General features: G+C 46.8%; 1 protein-coding gene across 1 annotated transcript in view; it reads right to left on the reverse strand.

Moving 5' to 3' along the window:
• Positions 1–20,767, reverse strand: part of gars1 (glycyl-tRNA synthetase 1) — a 61,552-nt gene that overhangs the window by 6,620 nt on the left and 34,165 nt on the right. Inside the window, exons 9-15 of the mRNA XM_068015727.1 lie at positions 14,296–14,458; positions 12,408–12,572; positions 11,327–11,435; positions 9,924–10,068; positions 6,195–6,280; positions 3,718–3,827; positions 2,025–2,118 (exon numbers count right to left, since the gene is read on the reverse strand). Of these exons, the coding sequence (XP_067871828.1) occupies positions 2,025–2,118; positions 3,718–3,827; positions 6,195–6,280; positions 9,924–10,068; positions 11,327–11,435; positions 12,408–12,572; positions 14,296–14,458 (872 nt within the window). The remainder of the gene's footprint in view (positions 1–2,024; positions 2,119–3,717; positions 3,828–6,194; positions 6,281–9,923; positions 10,069–11,326; positions 11,436–12,407; positions 12,573–14,295; positions 14,459–20,767) is intronic.

The raw sequence follows: 20,767 nt of genomic DNA on the forward strand, positions 1-20,767 counted from the left end.
TATCCCAGTCCTGAGACGGACCTTACACTGGGCACTGCCAGTATAGTCTCTAATTAGGAACAGTTTTGTGCTGTAGACTTGCACCCATTAGTCTTGAACACCATAACCCATTGGGTGGCTCTCACACCTCCGAGTCAGAAGATTGAAGGTTCAAGTCCCACTCCAGAGACTTGAACACAAAAATCTAGGTTGATACTGTACTACTGAGGGAGTGCTGGACTGTCAGAGGTGCCATACTCCAGAGAAGACATCAAACCTGAGACCCTGCCTGCCTGTTCAGCTGAATGTAAAACATCACACACAACTTGCATTTCTATAGTGTTTTTCCCCACCTCAGGACGTCCCAAAGCGCTTTACAGTCAATGAAGTACCTTTGAAGTGTGGTCACTGTTGTAATGTAGGAAACGCAACAACCAATTTACACACAGCAAGCTCTCACAAACAGCAATGTGATAAGGACCAGATCATCTATTTTTAGTGATGTTGATTGAGGGATAAATATTGGCCAGGACACCAGGGAGAACTCCCCTGCTCTTCTTCGAAATAGTGTCACGGGATCTTTTATGTCCAAGCTGAGGGGGCAGACAGGGCCTCGGTTTAACATCTCATCTGTGGGAAACCTACAAAAGTGCAGAACTCCCTCAGTACTGCAACGGAGGGTCAGCCTAGATTTTTGTGCTCAAGTCTCTGGAGTGAAACTTGAGCCCACAACCTTCTGACTCAGAGGCGAGACTGCTACCCACTGAGCCACTATTTGAAGAGGAGCATCAGAGTGGTCCTGGTCAACACTGATCCCTCAACCAACATGACCAAAAACACATCAACTGAATAGTCACCTCATTACTGTTTGTGAGTTCTTACTATGATCTGCCATATGAAATTAATACTTTGGAAGAAGTGTGCAGCCAATTAAGTTTTTTTTGATGTGAAATCACTGTGGTAATGTAAAGACATGCTGCAGCCCACTTGTGCACAAAAAGCAATTGACGGGAATAATCTGACTCCTTTTAGGAATTGAGGGTAAATTTTGGCCTGGGAGAACGCCACTCTTCATCAAATAGTACAATGGTTTCTAAATGTCCACCTGAGGGCTTTGGTTTGATATCTCAGCAGAATAATGCAGCACTCTCAGTTTTGGAAAGCCAGACTAGACGGTGATCAAGTCTCCGGAGTGAGCGACGACGACCTGATTCAGACGGGAATTCTATCGCTGGGTGAAGGCTAACACAGAATTAAAGCATGTAGCCATATGAACAGAATGAAGTCTGGATGCGGACAGCAGATAACAAAAAGTAGGGATAAAGGTGTGTTTCCTGAACTGGCAAGATGTGGTGAATAGTGTTTCACAGGGGTCAGTGTTGGAGGAGGCTCATGTGGAGCACAGACCAGTAGGGCCGAATGGCCTGTTTCTGTGCTGTAATTTTTATGTAACTTAACGTAATTGAACAATACAAGAGAGGGGATTGAATTAAATGCTTCTGGAATACTTGGTTAGGCAAAATCTAAATTGCGATTCTCCTCATCTTATCTCAAAATGGAACCTTGCAGCTCTGGGTGACCGAGCCTTGGATCCAATCAGTCCCAGAGGTGAAAGGTCAGTCTGTCAACCCAGCAGGTCACAGCCCTGCTGCTGCCTTGTGTTGTGATACAACCGTGCTAAGATCACAGGGCTCGAGAGGTGGGTTTGATCCCAGGCACTAACAAGGCGACCAGAGCTTCCTCACTACAACACTGACCACACTTCAAAAGGCCCTTCATTGGCTGTGAAGCACTTTGGGTCACCTTGAGGCTGTGGAAGGTGCTATATAAATGCAAGTCCTTCCTTCCTTCTCTTCCCCCATCATCTTCCATAAAACATTACATCACAGCATGAATAAACTAGATGGCTAAACAACAACCAAAAAATAAACTATTGTGGAAACACAGTTCAATCAACATCAGAGACAGGAAGAGCTCCTTCCGATGCTGATCACGCGGATGTGAATTGAGTCTTTACTTTACCTGCTTAAGCGCTGATTACTCACCGAGCTTTTTCACGAATGGCGCAAACTCCAGGTTCTGACTGAGGGGCAACACAGAACATTTATAGGGAGCCACTGTCGCCGGGAAGCTAAAGAACTGTCGGGAGAAATGGAGTGCAGTTGTGAATGGAGTGCAGACAGGAATCGGGACCTGCATTCAGGTTTAAATTGCACTCCATGATACTTCAGCGGCCCCAAATGCCCATCGCATTACTCTCTCAAATTCCCTGCCCAACCGTGAGATTTTCTGTTTATTTTCTTGCTAAAATTTTACTTAAATGTGACAGTGTTTTTACACGTTATACCATATTTATAATCATAGAATGATGTAGCATAGAAAGTGGCAATTCATCTGATGGTGTCTGCGCCAGCTCTTTGAAAGAGTTAATTCCACTTCCCCCTGCTCTGTTCTTTCTGCCATTTTCTCCTTTCCAAGTGTTTGGCCAGTTCCCTCTTGAAAGTTACGACTGAATCCACTTCCTCCACCCTTTCAGGCAGTGCATTCTACATCCGAACAACTCACCATGTAAAAATAATTCTCATCAACCCCCTGGTTCTTCTGTTAACCATTGACCATTTACTTGCAAGCTGCTCCCGTCTCCCAATTCCACTTCTTTTACAACTATCCCATTCCGTTCTGGTTCTTTCTCCAACTCTCTCATTCTCTTCGTCCTTTTAAGTTGGAGATTCACTTGTTTTCCCCAACTCCCATTTTTCTAATTTTGCTCGCTAGTCCCTAACAGTTTCAAAAGGGCCCAAATGAGCTCCTTCCTGTTGCTGGAAAGCCTCACATGCTTAAGATGGGCAACAAATAATCACTGAGGGTCTGAGAGAGAACAGTCTGGGGTCTCTGAGCAGATGGGACCACTAGTGATCTCTTCTAAATAAAAATAAGACATGGCCCAATACTTGAAAAGGAAAAATTCGCAAGGGGAAGAAGTGGGGCTAATTGGATAGTTAATTCAAAGAACGAGTACAGGCAAGATGGGCCGAATGGTCACCTTTTGTCTATGAGCACTCTGCGTCAATGGGGAACCAGACTGTAATAACCAAGCAGCATTAAAGTCATCTGGAGCAGGAGCTGGGAGCAGCTTAACTTCTGGATATCAAGATATAAGTGGGACATTCAAGCACTGAAGAGCCACAGCATCAGTCGGCTGGGTGAAGTGGAAAGATGGAAGCAGTTGGGTTTCCCTAAGCCGTGAAAGGAGGTTACCCCAGTGGTGTCTGTCACCTTCACACTCGATAAATTCGTAGTGATGACTTAAGATGGGCAACAATCACCGCCATGGACCCCTCACCCCCCACACTTGACTATCCCAATGCTCTCTTGGAAAGTCTCTCATCCTCCATAAACGTCAGCGCATTTGAAACTCATCCTACTCCACAGCAAGCATCATTCACCTGTCACCTCTGCCCTTGCTGACCAGCACTGCCTCCTGCTCCTCTCCACCCGCAACATCTGCAATCGAAAATTCTCACCCTGTTTTAAATCCCTCCATGGGCTCACTTGCTCTGTGCTCGCTCTCTTCCCCCTCTCCCCCCACCCTTTTGTCCCTTTCTCTTTCTGTCCCTCTCCCTCCTCCTCTCACTCTCTGTTCTCTGTTTGTCTGCCTCTCGCTTTGCTCCCACCTCTCTCTCCTCCTCTCTGATGCTGGTGCACTAAAAGAAATGCAGGAAGCAGGTGCAGACTTACTGTTCTCTGCTCATCCCCTGCCCGGATGTGAAATGTATGTTCGAACACCGAATACATGATTCGCCCAACGCCAAAAGACGGTTCGATCACACTGGGAGTAATTTCCTCAACTGAAACACCAGAAACAAAATAAAAGATTCATTCGTACGAGAAAGTGGGAAACCAAGAGAGTACGGGAGGATGGGGGTGAGGGGGTGTTTGAGGTAAAAGCTGCTTGCTGTAGACTCCCTCCCGCATAGCTTTTTAAAATATTCCCCGCTGTCCACAAGTTTCAATAGTGATTTTAGAAATAGCAGAGAAAGTCCCACTCGTGATGTTATGCCTGAACAAAGTTCATTCATCACATTTATATTTGTAGGATCTTGCTGTGCACAATAACTTGTCACATTTGCCTGCATGAATGTGCGTGTGAGAAACCCCTGATATAAATGTCTCTCTCAGTCTGGTGACTGTCACCTGTTTGCAGTTTATACAAATACATGAAAAGCCAAACAATAACATAATGATAACACATTTCACATGTGGCATTTATCAAGGCCAAAGACATCAGTGATCATAGTGGTAGGAGTGGCTGCTTGTCGATTGTTGTTTGCTTCCTAACTATAGGAAACTTTGTACTGGGGTGTATGTACATAAATCCTTGAAGGTGACAAGACAAGTTGATAAAGTAGTTGAAAAAAATATACAGGATCGTGGGCTTTATAGTCAGAGGCAGAGTACAAAAGCATGGCGTCTCTCTTTTTGTGTTACCCAGCCCAGAACAGATCAGAAATGTACTAGGGGGTTTGATCGCAGGTCTGTGTTCAGTTAGCAGCTCTGGGTCAGGTCAGCTCCAAGTGGCCTCAGACAAGGGATAAGCATGACCAGATTTGCCCCACTGGGCCCCTGTCCAACTGAACTGTGCCAGCACAAACTGGCATCTGGCAAGGACACAAGTGGGCCCTGCAGTAGCTGCACCGCACACACGAACCACCTCAGCACAATGAGCAGATACTTAGTAAGACACAGCCACTTGTCAGACTGAACCCCAGTGTCAGCTAGCCTCGGGTAGTACCTGGAGAAAGGCAGGAAGTTAAGGCACCATAAATTTCTATCGAATGCAAGAGAATCCAGACTAAACATTCTCACTTAAAACATCTGTGCTCCAGAATGTTTTTAAATGACTATCATATTAACATGGTGTTATATCTGGAGGGTGACACCTGAAGGCTGACATCTATTGGAAGATTATTCAGTACGCATGGTCTTACGATACGACTGATAGGTTTGAGAAATAGAGATGGTTGCAGTTACTTACGAGCAAAGCATTACAAAGCTACTAAGAGGACCATGAGCAATGAATGCTGTGTTTGCAGACACCACTACTCACAATCAAAAGAACTTACACACCTATCTGTGGGGGGTGAGAGGGGAAAGAGATGGTGAGAAAAACAGTGTAAAACAACTTAAGGGTTGTCACGCCAATGTGCTTTGTTGAATGATAATTTTCTTTAATCCACTGACTGGAGATCTGAATTTATATTTTTAAAAGACATTTAAAAAAGAACAGCTGAAAGGATGACTTTGGTGGCAGTTTAGGATGGCCACCTAATTTGCAACACTGTATCCTACATTGCAAAGACTGTGAGGAGGGAGACAAAACGTCTGCTCGGTCCCCAGCAAGAACCAAGACCCAGGAAGTTTAAGGGAACTGCTTGCTCTTTTCCTTTTATCCAGACGAAGTACTGCTATGTTTGAATCACTGAGTGACTGTCATACGACAAGCCCATCCCGATCTGTGGTGTTAAGCTTGTGCATTTTTGCAGCAAAGAAAGGAGAAGCAACTGGACTCTGACACGTGCAGACACAGTGGGAAATCCCTCTCTATCTCTCTCCATTCCAACTCGAAAGCTTTCAAATCCTGCCTGTTTACTGACCACCTTTGCATACTCCAGCTACAATCAGAAACCCCGTTGCAGGAAATCATCCACATGGCTGGCTCCAAGAGACACACCAAACCAGTCATCTACCTCTTCAAACTAAAAGCCTCAGGACCACAGAATTCAGCTAGAAGTCAACTGAATCACCAAACCCCACAGACTGTATACCCCTTTTTTCCTATGGACTCTAACTCAACCGAATTACCATTCCCCACCCTGTAACCTATTTGTGTGTGCGTAAACTTCTAGCGTGTGTGCATGAGTGAAAGTTGGCATTATTATTTTCATTAGTGCAGTTTAGGTATAATAAAGTTAACCTCTTTCTTTGTTAAACTCAAGAAAACCTGTCCGATTGGTTATTGTTACGATCATAGCAAGTAAGTAATCAAACACCTACTGAATTGGCCAGTACATCCACTTTATGAAAGAATTAAACTTGCTTTGGTCAAGCAAGGAGAGGGAAAAGAGGGAAGCCCTTTGACCCCTCCTCACTTGACCGTAACAGAGTTCATTTGGAGATAAAAACACAGTTCCACAGGTGGGGAGGAAGCCACTGACCATGTAAAGTCTTCTGAAACCTTTTCACTCCAACCATGTTCTTATTCAGAGTGAAGCTTCTTCCTTCAGACTGGAAAGTGAACTCCCTAGAAAGAGGGATAAAGCGACATCAACCTTGCACATTGCAAACACCTTTAACAAACCGACCATCCCAGGATTAGAACTATTTCACACTGCTTATCCGGCAAGTGAGAGCTGGACTGGACCCAGAGATACAGGGGCTGCTGCCAGGCTCCCACTGAATGCAGGTTATCTTTTTCCTCTCCTGACTTGGGATGGATAAAAAGCTATTATTTTTCTACTAAGTTATCACAGAGAGGGTGGGACACATGACTGGAATGGACTGCTGAGGGCTGAACCTTTATAAAGCTCTGGTTAGGTCACAACTAGAGCACTGCATCCTGTTCTGGTTACCACACTTTAGGAAGGACGTGAGGGTCCTCGCGAGGGTGCAGCGGAGATTTACCAGAATGGTTCCAGAGATAAGAGATTTCAGTTACAGGGTTAGATTGGGGTTGTTCTCTTTGGAGTAAAGGAGATTGAGGGGTGATTTGACAGAGGTGTTAAAGATAATGACAGGGCCAGAAAAGGTAGATAAAGAAAAACTATGTCCCATACAAAAAAAGCAGGACAAATGCAACCCAGCCAATTAACGCCCCATCAGCCTACTCTCCATCATCAGTAAAGTGATGGAAGGCGTCATCAACAGTGCCATCAAGTGGCACTTGCTGAGCAATAACCTGCTCAGTGACGCTCAGTTTGGGTTCTGCCAGGGCCACTCAGCTCCTGACCTCATTACAGCCTTGGTTCAAACATGGACAAAAGAGCTGAACTCAAGAAGTGAGGTGAGAGTGACTGCCCCTGACATCAAGGCAGCATTTGACCGAGTATGGCATCAAGGAGCCCTAGCAAAACTGAGGTCAATGGGAATCAGGTGGAAAACCCTCCGCTGGCTAGAGTCATACCTAGCGCAAAGGAGGATGGTTGTGGTTGTTGGAGGTCAATCATCTGAGCTCCAGGACATCACTGCAGGAGTTCCTCAGGGTAGTGTCCTTGGCCCAACCATCTTCAGCTGCTTCATCAATGACCTTCCTTCAATCATAAGGTCAGAAGTGGGGATGTTCGCGGATGATTGCACAATGTTCAGCACCATTCGCGACTCCTCAGATACTGAAGCAGTCCGTGTAGAAATGCAGCAAGACCTGGACAATATCCAGGCTTGGGCTGATAAGTGGCAAGTAACATTCGCGCCACACAATTGCCAGGCAATGACCATCTCCAACAAGAGAAAATCTAACCAACTCCCTTGACATTCAACAGCATTACCATCGCTGTATCCCCCATTATCAACATCCTAGGGGTTACCATTGACCAGAAACTGAACTGGAGTAGCCATATAAATACCGTGGCTACAAGAGCAGGTCAGAGGCTAGGAATCCTGAGGCGAGTAACTCTCCTCCTGACTCCCCAAAGCCTGTCCACCATCTATAAAGGCACAAGTCAGGAGGTGTGATGGAATACACTCCACTTGCCTGGATGGGTGCAGCTCCAACAACACTAAAGAAGCTCGACACCATCCAGAACAAAGCAGCCCGCTTGATTGGCACCCCATCTACAAACATTCACTCCCTCCACCACCGACACACAGTGGCAGCAGTGTGTACCATCTACAAGATGCACTGCAGCAATGCACCAAGGCTCCTTAGACAGCACCTTCCAAACCTGCGACCTCTACCAACTAGAAGGACAAGGGCAGCAAATACATGGGAACACCATGTTCCCCTCCAAGTTACACATCATCCTGACTTGGAACTATATCGCCGTTCCTTCACTGTCGCTGGGTCAAAATCCTGGAACTCCCTTCCTAACAGCACTGTGGGTGTACCTACCCCAAATGGACTGCAGCGGTTCAAGAAGGCAGCTCACCACCACCTTCGCAAGGGCAATAAATGCTGGCCTGGCCAGCGTCGCCCACATCCCATGAATGAATTTTAAAAAATATTCTCATTAGCTAATGGTACAAGGAATAGGGAACAGAAATTTAAAGTTTTGGGCAGGAGATGCAGGGGGATGTGAGGAAGAACATTTTTCCGCAGCGGGTGGTAATGACCTAGAATTCACTGCCCATGAGGGTGATGGAAGCGAAGACAATGAATGATTTCAAAAGGAAATTGGATGGGCACTTGAGGGAAGTAAACTTGCAGGATTATCGGGATAGACCACAGAATGGGACTGATTAGATTATGATTAGATTAGAGATACAGCACTGAAACAGGCCCTTCGGCCCACCGAGTCTGTGCCGAACATCAACCACCCATTTATACTAATCCTACACTAATCCCATATTCCTACCAAACATCCCCACCTGTTCCGATATTTCCCTACCACCTACCTATACTAGTGACAATTTTATAATGGCCAATTTACCTATCAACCTGCAAGTCTTTTGGCTTGTGGGAGGAAACCGGAGCACCCGGAGAAAACCCACGCAGACACAGGGAGAACTTGCAAACTCCACACAGGCAGTACCCGGAATCGAACCCGGGTCTCTGGAGCTGTGAGGCTGCGGTGCTAACCACTGCGCCACTGTGCTCTACAGAAAAATGCAGATCTGTGAGCAGAGGGGTGATAGGGGAATGAGACTTGGTGTAAGGATAGAGAGTTAAGAGCCAATCATAGAGCACAGAAGGAGGCCATTCGATCCACTGTCCCTGGGCTGGCTCTTAAGTTACATAATTATTCCTACCCACCCCCACCTCTTCCTCCTTCCCCCATAGCCCTGCAATGTTTTTCCATTTCAAGTATTTATCCTGTTCCCTTTGAAAGTTATTATTGAATCTGCATCCACTGCCTTTTCAGACAGTGCATTCCAGATCACAATTCATTGTGTAAAAAAAAATGTCATCTCTCCCCTGGTTCTTTTGCCAATTACCTTAATTCTGTGACCTCTGGACACAGAAACAATTACCTTGTGTTTACTCTATCAAAACTCCTTATGATTTTGAATGCCTCTATTAAATCTCCCCTGAACCTTCTCTGCTCTCAGAACAATCCCAGCTTCTCTCTACGCAACCGTAGTCCCTCACCCCTAGAACAATTCTAGTAAATCTCCTCTGCACCCTCTCCAAGGTCTGGATTGACATTGCCATCTCCAGTCATACCTTGTTCCTTGCGGGAACTTAAAATCCCTGGGTTACTGAGCTGCTGGAAAGCTGCCCAGAGTTAGTGGCTCACGGTTTTACTCAAGCTCCTGCATGGGCAGTGAAGATCCAGGTCTGGAACAATGGCATCATCGGACCCCAACTGCGATTTTAATCTGGGCTCAAGCAGGAAAGCTGCCAGGCTGAAGCAAGTCAAGACCTGGCAGGAAAGTTAACAGGCCCAAACTAGTACCTCAACACTGCAACTTCTAACCCCTCCTGCTTTCCCAAGCTCTATACAAACCTGATCATCTTCTCTTTTTAAATGTAGTGTTGTTCAGCTGAAACCCCATCAGCCTGGCACTGTAATGAACCAATGGCATGGTGCTCTACCTAGTGGCTTGGGCTGAAACCTGAAATTCACTTTCCTTCTCTCTGCTCCTAATAACCTTGGAAAAAACAAGGGTTTGCCACACATTCCACTGAAGACCTAAAGGATTCCAGACAAAGTCGAAGTGGTGTGCCCCAAACTAACCTGGTCCTAACTGTGCCAATGAATTCATTAACCAAAGTGATTCGGGAAACCTACCCCTTTTCTTTCAGCTCCTTCTCCATGTCCGTGATGTAACACTCGTCACAGATATTCAAGTACTCCATCACAATCTTGGCCTCCTTCTTGAACTCCTTGCCAATGGCCCCCTTGTTGGGTTCGAACTGAACAAGGTCGACAGTTTTGTGTACTGAAGTTAAGGGAAAGGTAGCCTGCAGCTAATTACACTGCCATTAGCTGCTGAGACATTCAGCCTGCTTCTCATCATTGGCCTTGTGTGCAAGTTTTTAAAAAAATTATTAAGAATTCTGCACACACCAAGGTCAGAGATGGAGAGAGCAGTTTCCAATTCAGGCATCAAGCTCTTATGGGCAAGAGGAAGTTTCTCACACGCACTAACTGCAGTAACAAGGAGAGGGACTCAGTCACTGTAATCTCACACACACTAACTGCAGTAACAAGGAGAGGGACTCAGTCACCGCAATGTCACACACATGAATCGCAGTAACAAGGAGAGGGGCTCAGTCACTGCAACCTCTCACGCGCTAACTGCGGTAACAAGGAGAGGGGCTCAGTCACAGCAAACTCACACACACGAACTGCAGTAACAAGGAGGGGGGCTCAGTCACTGCAACTTCTCACACGCTAACTGCAATAACAAGGAGGGGGGCTCAGTCACAGCAAACACACACACGAACTGCAGTAACAAGGAGAGGGACTCAGTCACGGCAATCTCACACACATGAACTGCAGTAACAAGGAGAGGGACTCAGTCACGGCAATCTCACATACTAACTGCAGTAACAAGGAGAGGGGCTCAGTCACTGCAACCTCTCACACGCTAACTGCGGTAACAAGGAGGAGGGGCTCAGTCACTGCAACCTCTCACACGCTAACTGCAGTAACAAGGAGGAGGGGCTCAGTCACTGCAATCTCTTACACACTGACTGCAGTAACAAGGAGGAGGGGCTCAGTCACTGCAATCTCTCACACGCTAACTGCGTTAACAAGGGGGGGGGGCTCAGTCACTGCAATCTCATACACACTAACTGCAGTAACAAGGGGGGGGCTCAGTCACTGCAATCTCATACACACTAACTGCATTAACAAGGGGGGGGGGGCTCAGTCACTGCAATCTCATACACACTAACTGCAGTAACAAGGGGGGGGCTCAGTCACTGCAATCTCATACACACTAACTGCGTTAACAAGGGGGGGGGGGCTCAGTCACTGCAATCTCATACACACTAACTGCAGTAACAAGGTGGGGGGGGGCTCAGTCACTGCAATCTCATACACACTAAATGCAGTAACAAGGAGAGGGGCTCAGTCACGGCAATCTCACATACTAACTGCAGTAACAAGCAGAGGGACTCAAAACAATCTCTCACACACTGACTCCACTGAACCCTCTGTGGGGGCTCCTTGCTGTCAAAAGGATATTGGCTCCTTCAGAGTCTTTTCAGCAACTAGAGGCACTTTGGTCGCTCGGGCATGACAGGCGAGGTCATAGCACGATCGATCAGCACAGCCAACGATCTCGATCCAGCCCTGCAGAGATATGTTGGGAAGGGTTGGAAGAAAGGGGAGGAGAGAAAAAGAGACAGACACTGTGTGAGAATGTTTGCAAGAGAGCAACATATGTCATCTAATTATTGCTGCAAACTGTTACTCATTAAAACCTAAATTACAACAAGTACAAGTGAAGGACATGCTCAGAATTTTTCGAGTTGACCATGCCTGGCCAGCATGAACGAAATATACTCACTCCATTGGGAGTCCAAGAGTGGGAGGAGGCCATTCAGTCCCTCGGGTCTGTCCCGCCATTCACTCCATTCCTGACTGACCCGTATTTTACCTCCATTAATGTGCCTTTTCTCTCTATCCCTCAATCCACAACAAAAATTCATCCGTCTCACTCTTGAAAATTGCAGCTGACATCACCCTGATCAATGGACTCCACCCCTGACTGGGGTATGAAGGAATGGGAAGCAAGTTAACTGGAGCCACTGCGGTGAGTTACAATGGACAAATCCCGAGGGGTCAATGCATCCTTCCCAATAGGGAATGCCACACAGTGGGGGAATGCCAAACCTCCACGATTGTGCTGGAGCCTCCAAGTAATTAAAGCTTAATCTCTAGGAGCAAATCAAGGGTGGGGGGGGGGGGGGTGTGTGTGGTTGAGAGAATAAACAGGTGTATTCGCCCCTCCCCACCCATTTTCTTTCAACATTTTCATTTCATATTTTCGATGGGGAAAACAGCTTTTTGGCTGATTGGGGTGATCCGTGTCCAACAAAGGATCAGGCCTTCGGAAGGTGATGGTGGAGAGGGAAAAAACAAATTCAGCTGTTTAGCTATTGGAACAGCGAACAGCAGCAAGCGACAGAGTCAGCGGGCATTCGTTTGAACAGGTTGCATTGAGAATCAAAACTCTTCCACTCCTCCCAAATACAGCCCGTCCCCTCTGCCCCGGGGCTCTCAACCGCTGAGCTTCATGGCAACGACAGCAGCTGCGCTTACATAAGAGGTTTTGGCCTCGGCATCCCAGCAGTCGCAGGCGTAGTGCGCCATCTCATTCTCCATGTGCTGCCGGAACCGCAGCTTTCCAGCCGACACGCCCACCTTTACCAGGAAGAGGTAAATCCTTCCAATGAAGTATCCGAGCACCGAGTTGTTGATGATGCCCTGTAATGGAAAACAAGGCAGGATTTGGTTAGCAGCAAGTGACAGAGTCCGGGGGGGGGGGGGGGGGGCGGGTGGTCAGTGTGGGGATGAGGCTCTGCATCCAGAATACTAACCCCACTGCCTCCGAACATCAGTACAATTCTCTCAGAACTTCCCCACCTTGCCCTCCCCTACACTGCTTGGGTAGTCCAGGCCCCTCAGTTACTCGGGTCTATTCCACTATTCAATTAGATCATGATTGATCTACATCAAATTCCCCACTCCTCCCACCACGTGAAGTAGTTAAACCAAACGGTCTGCACCTTCCCACTTCTAAATTTGACCCCATGCCTCTGGATTCGGGACTACAGGCAATCTCTAACATATTGAATGAGATTCAGTTTATCTCTTTCCTTAAGAATTTTAAAGCCTTTCTCCCTCGTCAACACTCAGCTGTTGGAGGAAGAAGCCCTTTTACTTTTCAATAAAACATGTTCAGTCCGGCCCAGCCTGGTGTTCCCATCTGAGGACGTGGTTCAGACTGGTGTTCCCATCTGAGGACGCGGTTCAGACTGGTGTTCCCATCTGAGGACGCGGTTCAGACTGGCGTTCCCATCTGAGGACGCGGTTCAGACTGGCGTTCCCATCTGAGGACGCGGTTCAGACTGGCGTTCCCATCTGAGGACGCGGTTCAGACTGGCGTTCCCATCTGAGGACGCGGTTCAGACTGGCGTTCCCATCTGAGGACGCGGTTCAGACTGGCGTTCCCATCTGAGGACGCGGTTCAGACTGGCGTTCCCATCTGAGGACGCGGTTCAGACTGGTGTCCCCATCTGAGGACGCGGTTCAGACTGGTGTCCCCATCTGAGGACGCGGTTCAGACTGGTGTCCCCATCTGAGGACACGGGGCAGCCTGGTGTCCCCATCTGAGGACGCGGTTCAGACTGGTGTCCCCATCTGAGGACGCGGTTCAGACTGGTGTCCCCATCTGAGGACGCGGTTCAGACTGGTGTTCCCATCTGAGGACGCGGTTCAGACTGGTGTTCCCATCTGAGGACGCGGTTCAGACTGGTGTCCCCATCTGAGGACGCGGTTCAGACTGGTGTTCCCATCTGAGGACGCGGTTCAGACTGGTGTTCCCATCTGGGGACACGGTTCAGCCTGGTGTTCCCATCTGAGGACACGGTTCAGCCTGGTGTTCCCATCTGAGGACACGGTTCAGCCTGGTGTTCCCATCTGAGGACACGGTTCAGCCTGGTGTTCCCATCTGAGGACACGGTTCAGCCTGGTGTCCCCATCTGAGGACACGGTTCAGCCTGGTGTCCCCATCTGAGGACACGGTTCAGCCTGGTGTCCCCATCTGAGGACACGGTTCAGCCTGGTGTCCCCATCTGGGGATGCAGTTCAATTGGAATGCAGCCTCATACATCTTTCTACTGAAGTGTCAATAACAGCTGCCAGAAGCACAGCTTTGAAATACAAAATTTTACAACTAGAGAAGAGTGGGAGAGAGTGTGAAAAGATCATTCCAACCCAGCATCACTCTAGGGTCATTCAACCCCAATAATCCAGAGAATGGGAGTTCATATCCAACAGGGACATTTGAGGATTCAAATTCAGCTTGAAATAAAAAGCTGGTATCAGTAAAAATGACCATGAAGATGTGGGATTGTTGTAAAAAACCCACTATTTCACAAGTATCCCCAGACCTGAATGCATGCACGCGTGCACAGACAAAGGTTACCTGCTCCACAGCGTCCCCAAGTCGCATCTTTTGTGCTGACTGCCCGCTGGTCTGGGCTTGGCCGGAGTACAGCAGTATCTGCAGATCTGCCACAGTGTTGAACTTGGGGTGATTCTTCTCACTGGGATCCACAAAGTGCTCAATTTCTGCCATCGTGAATTCCCTGAAGAGCAAGAGGGATTTTAGAGTCACTAATCAGAAATCCTCACTATAAACTTCTTCACTTTAGTATGGTCTCTTGCTGTCCCTTGTTAAGACTCAATGTGGGACCCACGTAGGCCAGACTGGGATAGGGAGTCAAGAGGCTCCATTCCTGAAGGCCATTCAGGAACCTGTTGTGTTTACGCAGGCAACAGGCAAATCACCAGATTACTGAAGTTAATTTCACAATTGGGGAATAGTGAGGTATGAGCTCAGTACCATAACCACTGGGCTCCCGTACGGGGAAGGAACACAGGAATAGGCCATTCGGCCCCTCAAGCCTGGTCTGCCTTTCAATTAGATCATGTGTTCTGCATTGAGACCAGTCAGGCAGGATGGTGAAAGGCTTCTTTCACCATCCTGGGGGCCATATTTTTTTTCTTCGTTTGTTCTTGCGATGTGAACGTCGCTGGCAATGCCAGTATTCATTGCCCATCCCTACTTGCCATTAAGAATGACTAAGTCCAGGATGGCATGTTGCCTCCCTGGTGCTAGGGTCAAGGATGTCACAGAGCGGCTGCAGGACATTCTGAAGGGGGAGGGTGAACAGCCAGAGGTCATGTTCCACATTGGTACCAACACCAGAGGTAGGAAGAGGGATGAGGTCCTGAAAGTAGAGTTTAGGGAGTTCGGAAAGAAATTAGAAAGCAGGACCTCAAAAGCAGTAACCTCAGGATTACTCCCAGTGCCACGTGCTAGCGAGCATAGGAATAGGAGGATTCAGATGAACTTAGAGCTTGGATTAGTACTTGGAACTATGATGTTGTTGCTATTACAGAGACTTGGTTGAGGGAAGGACAGGATTGGCAGCTAAATGTTCCAGGATTTAGAAGCCTCAGGCCGGATAGAGGGGGATGTAAAAGGGGTGGGGGAGTTGCATTACTGGTTCAGGAGAATATCACAGCTGTACTGCGGGAGAATACCTTGGAGGGGTCGTGCAGCGAGGCAATATGGGTGGAGCTCAGGAATAGGAAGGGTGGAGTCACGATGTTGGGGGTTTTCTACAGGCCTCCCAACAGCCAGCGGGAGGTAGAGGAGCAGATATGTAGACAGATTTTGGAAAGATGTAAAGGTAACAGGGTTGTAGTGGTGGGTAATTTTAACTTCCCCTATATTAACTGGGACTCGCTTAGTGTTAGGGGCTTGGATGGGGCAGAATTTGTGAGGAGCATCCAGGAGGGCTTCTTGAAACAATATGTAGATAGTCCAACTAGGGAAGGGGCCGTACTGGACCTGGTATTGGGGAATGAGCCCGGCCAGGTGGTCGAAGTTTCAGTAGGGGAGCATTTCGGGAACAGTGACCATAATTCCATAGGTTTCAAGGTACTTGTGGATAAGGATAAGAGTAGTCCTCGGGTGAAGGTGCTAAATTGGGGGAAGGCTAATTATAACAATATTAGGCAGGAACTGAAGAATTTAGATTGGGGGCAGCTGTTTGAGGGTAAATCAACATCTGACATGTGGGAGTCTTTCAAATGTCAGTTGATTAGAATCCAGGACCAGCATGTTCCTGCGAGGAAGAAGGATAAGTCTGGCAAGTTTCGGGAACCTTGGATAACACGGGATATTGTGAGCCTAGTTAAAAAGAAAAAGGAAGCATTAGTAAGGGCTGGAAGGCTAGGAACAGACAAATCCCTTGAGGTATATAAAGACAGTAGGAAGGAACTTAAGCAAGGAGTCAGGAGGGCTAAAAGGGGTCATGAAAAGTCATTGGCAAACAGGATTAAGGATAATCCCAAGGCTTTTTATACATATATAAAGAGCAAGAGGGTAACCAGGGAAAGGGTTGGTCCATTCAAGGACAGAGAAGGGAATCTACGTGTGGAGCCAGAGGAAATGGGCGAGGTACTAAATGAGTACTTTGCATCAGTATTCACCAAGGAGAAGGACTTGGTGGATGATGAGCCGAGGGAAGGGAGTGTAGATAGTCTCAGTCATCTCATTATCAAAAAGGAGGTGGTGTTGGGTGTCTTGCAAAGCATTAAGGTAGATAGGTCCCCAGGGCCTGATGGGATCTACCCCAGAATACTGAGGGAGGCAAGGGAAGAAATTGGTGGGGCCTTCACAGAAATCTTTGCATCCTCATTGGCTACAGGTGAGGTCCCGGAGGACTGGAGAATAGCCAATGTTGTTCCTTTGTTCAAGAAAGGTAGCAAGGATAATCCAGGAAATTATAGGCCGGTGAGCCTTACGTCAGTGGTAGGGAAATTATTAGAGAGGATTCTTCGGGACAGGATTTACTCCCATTTGGAAACAAACGAACTTATTAGCGAGAGGCAGAATGGTTTTGTGTCTCACTAATTTGATTGAGTTTTTTGAGGAAGTGACAAAGATGATTGATGAAAGAAGGGCAGTGGATATTATCTATATGGACTTCAGTAAAGCCTTTGACAAGGTCCCTCATGGCAGACTGGTACAAAAGGTGAAGTCACATGGGATCAGAGGTGAGCTGGCAAGATGGATACGGAACTGGCTCAGTCACAGAAGACAGAGGGTAGCAGTGGAAGGGTGCTTTTCTGAATGGAGGGATGTGACTAGTGGTGTTCCGCAGGGATCAGTGCTGGGACCTTTGCTGTTTGTAGCATTTATAAATGATTTGGAGGAAAATGTAGCTGGTCTGATTAGTAAGTTTGCGGACAACACAAAGGTTGGTGGAGTTGCGGATAGTGATGAGGATCGTCAGAGGATACAGCAGGATATAGATCGGTTGGAGACTTGGGCGGAGAAACGGCAGATGGAGTTTAATCCGAACAAATGTGAGGTAATGCATTTTGGAAGGTCTAATGCAAGTGGGAAGTATACAGTAAATGGCAGAACCCTTAGGAGTATTGACAGGCAGAGAGATCTGGGCGTACAGGTCCAGAGGTCACTGAAAGTGGCAACACAGGTGGATAAGGTAGTCAAGAAGGCATACGGCATGCTTGCCTTCATCGGTCAGGGCGTCGAGTATAAAAATTGGCAAGTCATGCTGCAGCTGTACAGAACTTTAGTTAGGCCACACTTAGAATATTGCGTGCAATTCTGGTCGCCACACTACCAGAAGGACGTGGAGGCTTTGGAGAGGGTACAGAAGAGGTTTACCAGAATGTTGCCTGGTCTGGAGGGTATTAGCTATGAGGAGAGGTTGGATAAACTCGGATTGTTTTCACTGGAACGATGGAGGTGGAGGGGCGACATGATAGAGGTTTACAAAGTTATGAGCGGCATGGACAGAGTGGATAGTCAGAAGCTTTTTTCCAGGGTGGAACTGTCAGTTACTAGGGGGGCATAGGTTTAAGGTGCGAGGGGCAAAGTTTAGAGGGGATGTGCGAGGCAAGTTCTTTACACAGAGGGTGGTGAGTGCCTGGAACCTGCTGCCAGGGGGAGGTGGTGGAAGCAGGTACGAAAGCGACGTTTAAGAGGCATCTTGACAAATACATGAATAGGATGGGAATAGAAGGATACGGTCCCCGGAAGTGCAGAAGATTTTAGTTTAGGCAGGCATCAAGATCGGCGCAGGCTTGGGCAGCCGAATGGCCTGTTCCTGTGCTGTACTGTTCTTTGTGTGATTGAACACCCAGATGGAGAATTGGTGCAGGAGAAGGCATCAGATTTCTGAGGCATTGAAACCTGTACAAGATGGACAGGTTGCACCGTAGCAGGAACAGGACTAACATCCTCACAGGGAGATTTGCGAGTGCTGCTGGGGAGAGTTTAAGCGAGATTGGCAGGGCGTTGGGAACCTGAGAGGGAGCTCAGATTGGAGGGAAGCAAAACTGCTAACAGGAAGTAGAAAAGTAGTAAGCGAAATTAGAAGGCAGACATCAAATTGGATCAGAATGAGGAATAAACTAAATAGTGGGGGCAAGGGTTCAATTTTGGGAAGCAGTGGTAAATCAAAGAATAGAGACAAAAGGAGAAAGGTATTAATATGGGAAATGATAAACTGACTGTGACAGGAAGAGACAGAGTACAAATCTTACAGTAAATCAGCAGATAAGGCTATAAGGTTACAAAAATAATAGGACAAAACTAAAGGTTCTGTATCTGAATGCACGTAGCATTCAAAACAAAACAGATGAATTGCTAGAACAAATAGAAACAAATAAGTACAATCTGATAGCTATTACATAGACATGGCTGCAGGATGACATAGATTGAGACCTGAATATTGAAGGTGCATGACATTTAGGAAGGACAGGAAGCTAGGAAAAGGTGGAGGGGTGGCTCTTTAATTAATGATGGTCCAAGCACAATAGAGAGGGATGACCCAAGTTCAGGAAACCAGGATGCTGAAGCAGTTTGGGTAAAGATGACAAATGATAAAGGCAAGAAGTCACTCGAGCGAATGGTGTACAGGCCCCCTAACAGTACACACAGTAGGACAGTATAAAGGAAGAAATAATGGGAGCTTGTCAGAAAGGTACAGCGATAATCATGGGGGATTTTAATCTACATATAGACTGGAAAAATCAGATGGGCAAAGGTAGCCTAGATGAGGAGTACATAGAATGTTTTCACGATAATTTCTGGGAACAGTATGTTCTGGAGCCAACCAGACAGCAGGCTATACTAAACTTGGTATTATGTATGAGATAGGATTAATTAACAACCTCAGAGTGAAGGAGCACCTAGGCAACAACGATCATAGTATGATTGAATTTTACATTCAGTTTGAAGGAGAGAAGAGTGGGTCTAAGACTGGTATTTTAAACTTAAATAAGGGCAATCATGAAGACATGAAAGCAGAGCTAGCTAAAGTGAACTGGCAAATTAGGTTATGGGACAGGTCAGAGATGCAGTGGCAGATATTTATGGGCAGATATTAAAATTCCCTAGATTGGAAAATAGCAGATGTAACTCCTTTGTTCAAAAAGGGAGGAAAACAGAAACTACAGGTCAATTAGCTTAACAGCTTCTAACATTTTCCCTATGACAGATATTAATAAAGACTTTATAGCAGAGCACTTTGAAAAATTCAAGGTAATCAGGCAGAGTCAACACGGTTTTGTGAAAGGGAAATCATGTTTAACCAATTTATTGGAGTTCTTTGAAGAACTAACATGTGCTGTGGATAAAGGGGAACTGGTGGATGTACTGTACTTAGATTTCCAGAAGGCATTTGATAAGGTACCACATCAAAGGTTAATTGCAGAAAAAAAAAAGCTCATGGTGTAGGGGGTAACATATTGGCATGGATAGAAGACTGACTAGCTAACAGAAAACACAGAGTCGTAATAAATGGGTAATTTTCTGGTTGGCAAGATATATGAGTGGTGTGCCACAGGGATCAGTGCTGGGGCCTCAACTTTTCACAATTAATATAAATGACTTGGATGAAGGGACTGAAGGTATGGTTGCTAAATTTGCTGATGGCACAAAGACAGGTAGGAAAGTAATTTGTGAAGAGGATATAAGGAGGCTACAAAGGAATATAGATACGTTAAGTGAGTGGGCAAAGATCTGGCAAATGGAGTATAATGTGGGAAAATGTGAAACTGTCCATTTTGGCAGCAAGAATAAAAGGCAGCATATTATTTAAATAGAGAGACTGCAGAGCTCTGAGATGCAGAGGGATCGGGGTGTCTTAGTGCATGAATCGCAAGAAGTTAGTATGCAGGTTACATAGAAACATAGAAAACAGGAGCAGGAGTAGGCCATTCGGCCCTTCGAGCCTGCTCCGCCATTCATTATGATCATGGCTGATCATCCAACTCAGTAGCCTGTTCCCGCTTTCGCCCCATACCCTTTAGACCCAAGAGCTATATCTAACTCCTTCTTGAAAACATGCAATGTTTTGGCCTCAACTGCTTTCTGTGGTAGTGAATTCCACAGGCTCACCACTCTCTGGGTGAAGAAATTTCTCCATCTCAGTCCTGAAAGGTTTATCCCGTATCCTTAGACTATGACCCCTGGTTCTGGACTCCCCCACCATCGGGAACATCCTTCCTGCATCTACCCTGTCAAATCCTGTTAGAATTTTATAGGTTTCTATGAGATCCCCCTCACTCTTCTGAACTCCAGCGAATATAATCCTAACTGACTCAATCTCTCCTAATACATCAGTCCCGCCATCCCAGGAATCAGTCTGGTAAACCTTTGCTGCCCTCCCTCCATAGCAAGAACATCCTTCCTCAGATAAGGAGACCAAAATTGCACACACTATTCCAGGTGTGGCCTCACCAAGGCCCTATATAATTGCAGCAAGGCATCCCTGCTCCTGTACTCGAATCTTCTCGCTATGAAGGCCAACATACCATTTACCTTTTTTACCGCCTGTTGCACCTGCATG

This window comes from Heterodontus francisci, chromosome 2 (assembly GCF_036365525.1).
Source record: "Heterodontus francisci isolate sHetFra1 chromosome 2, sHetFra1.hap1, whole genome shotgun sequence".
Classification (NCBI taxonomy): domain Eukaryota; kingdom Metazoa; phylum Chordata; class Chondrichthyes; order Heterodontiformes; family Heterodontidae; genus Heterodontus; species Heterodontus francisci.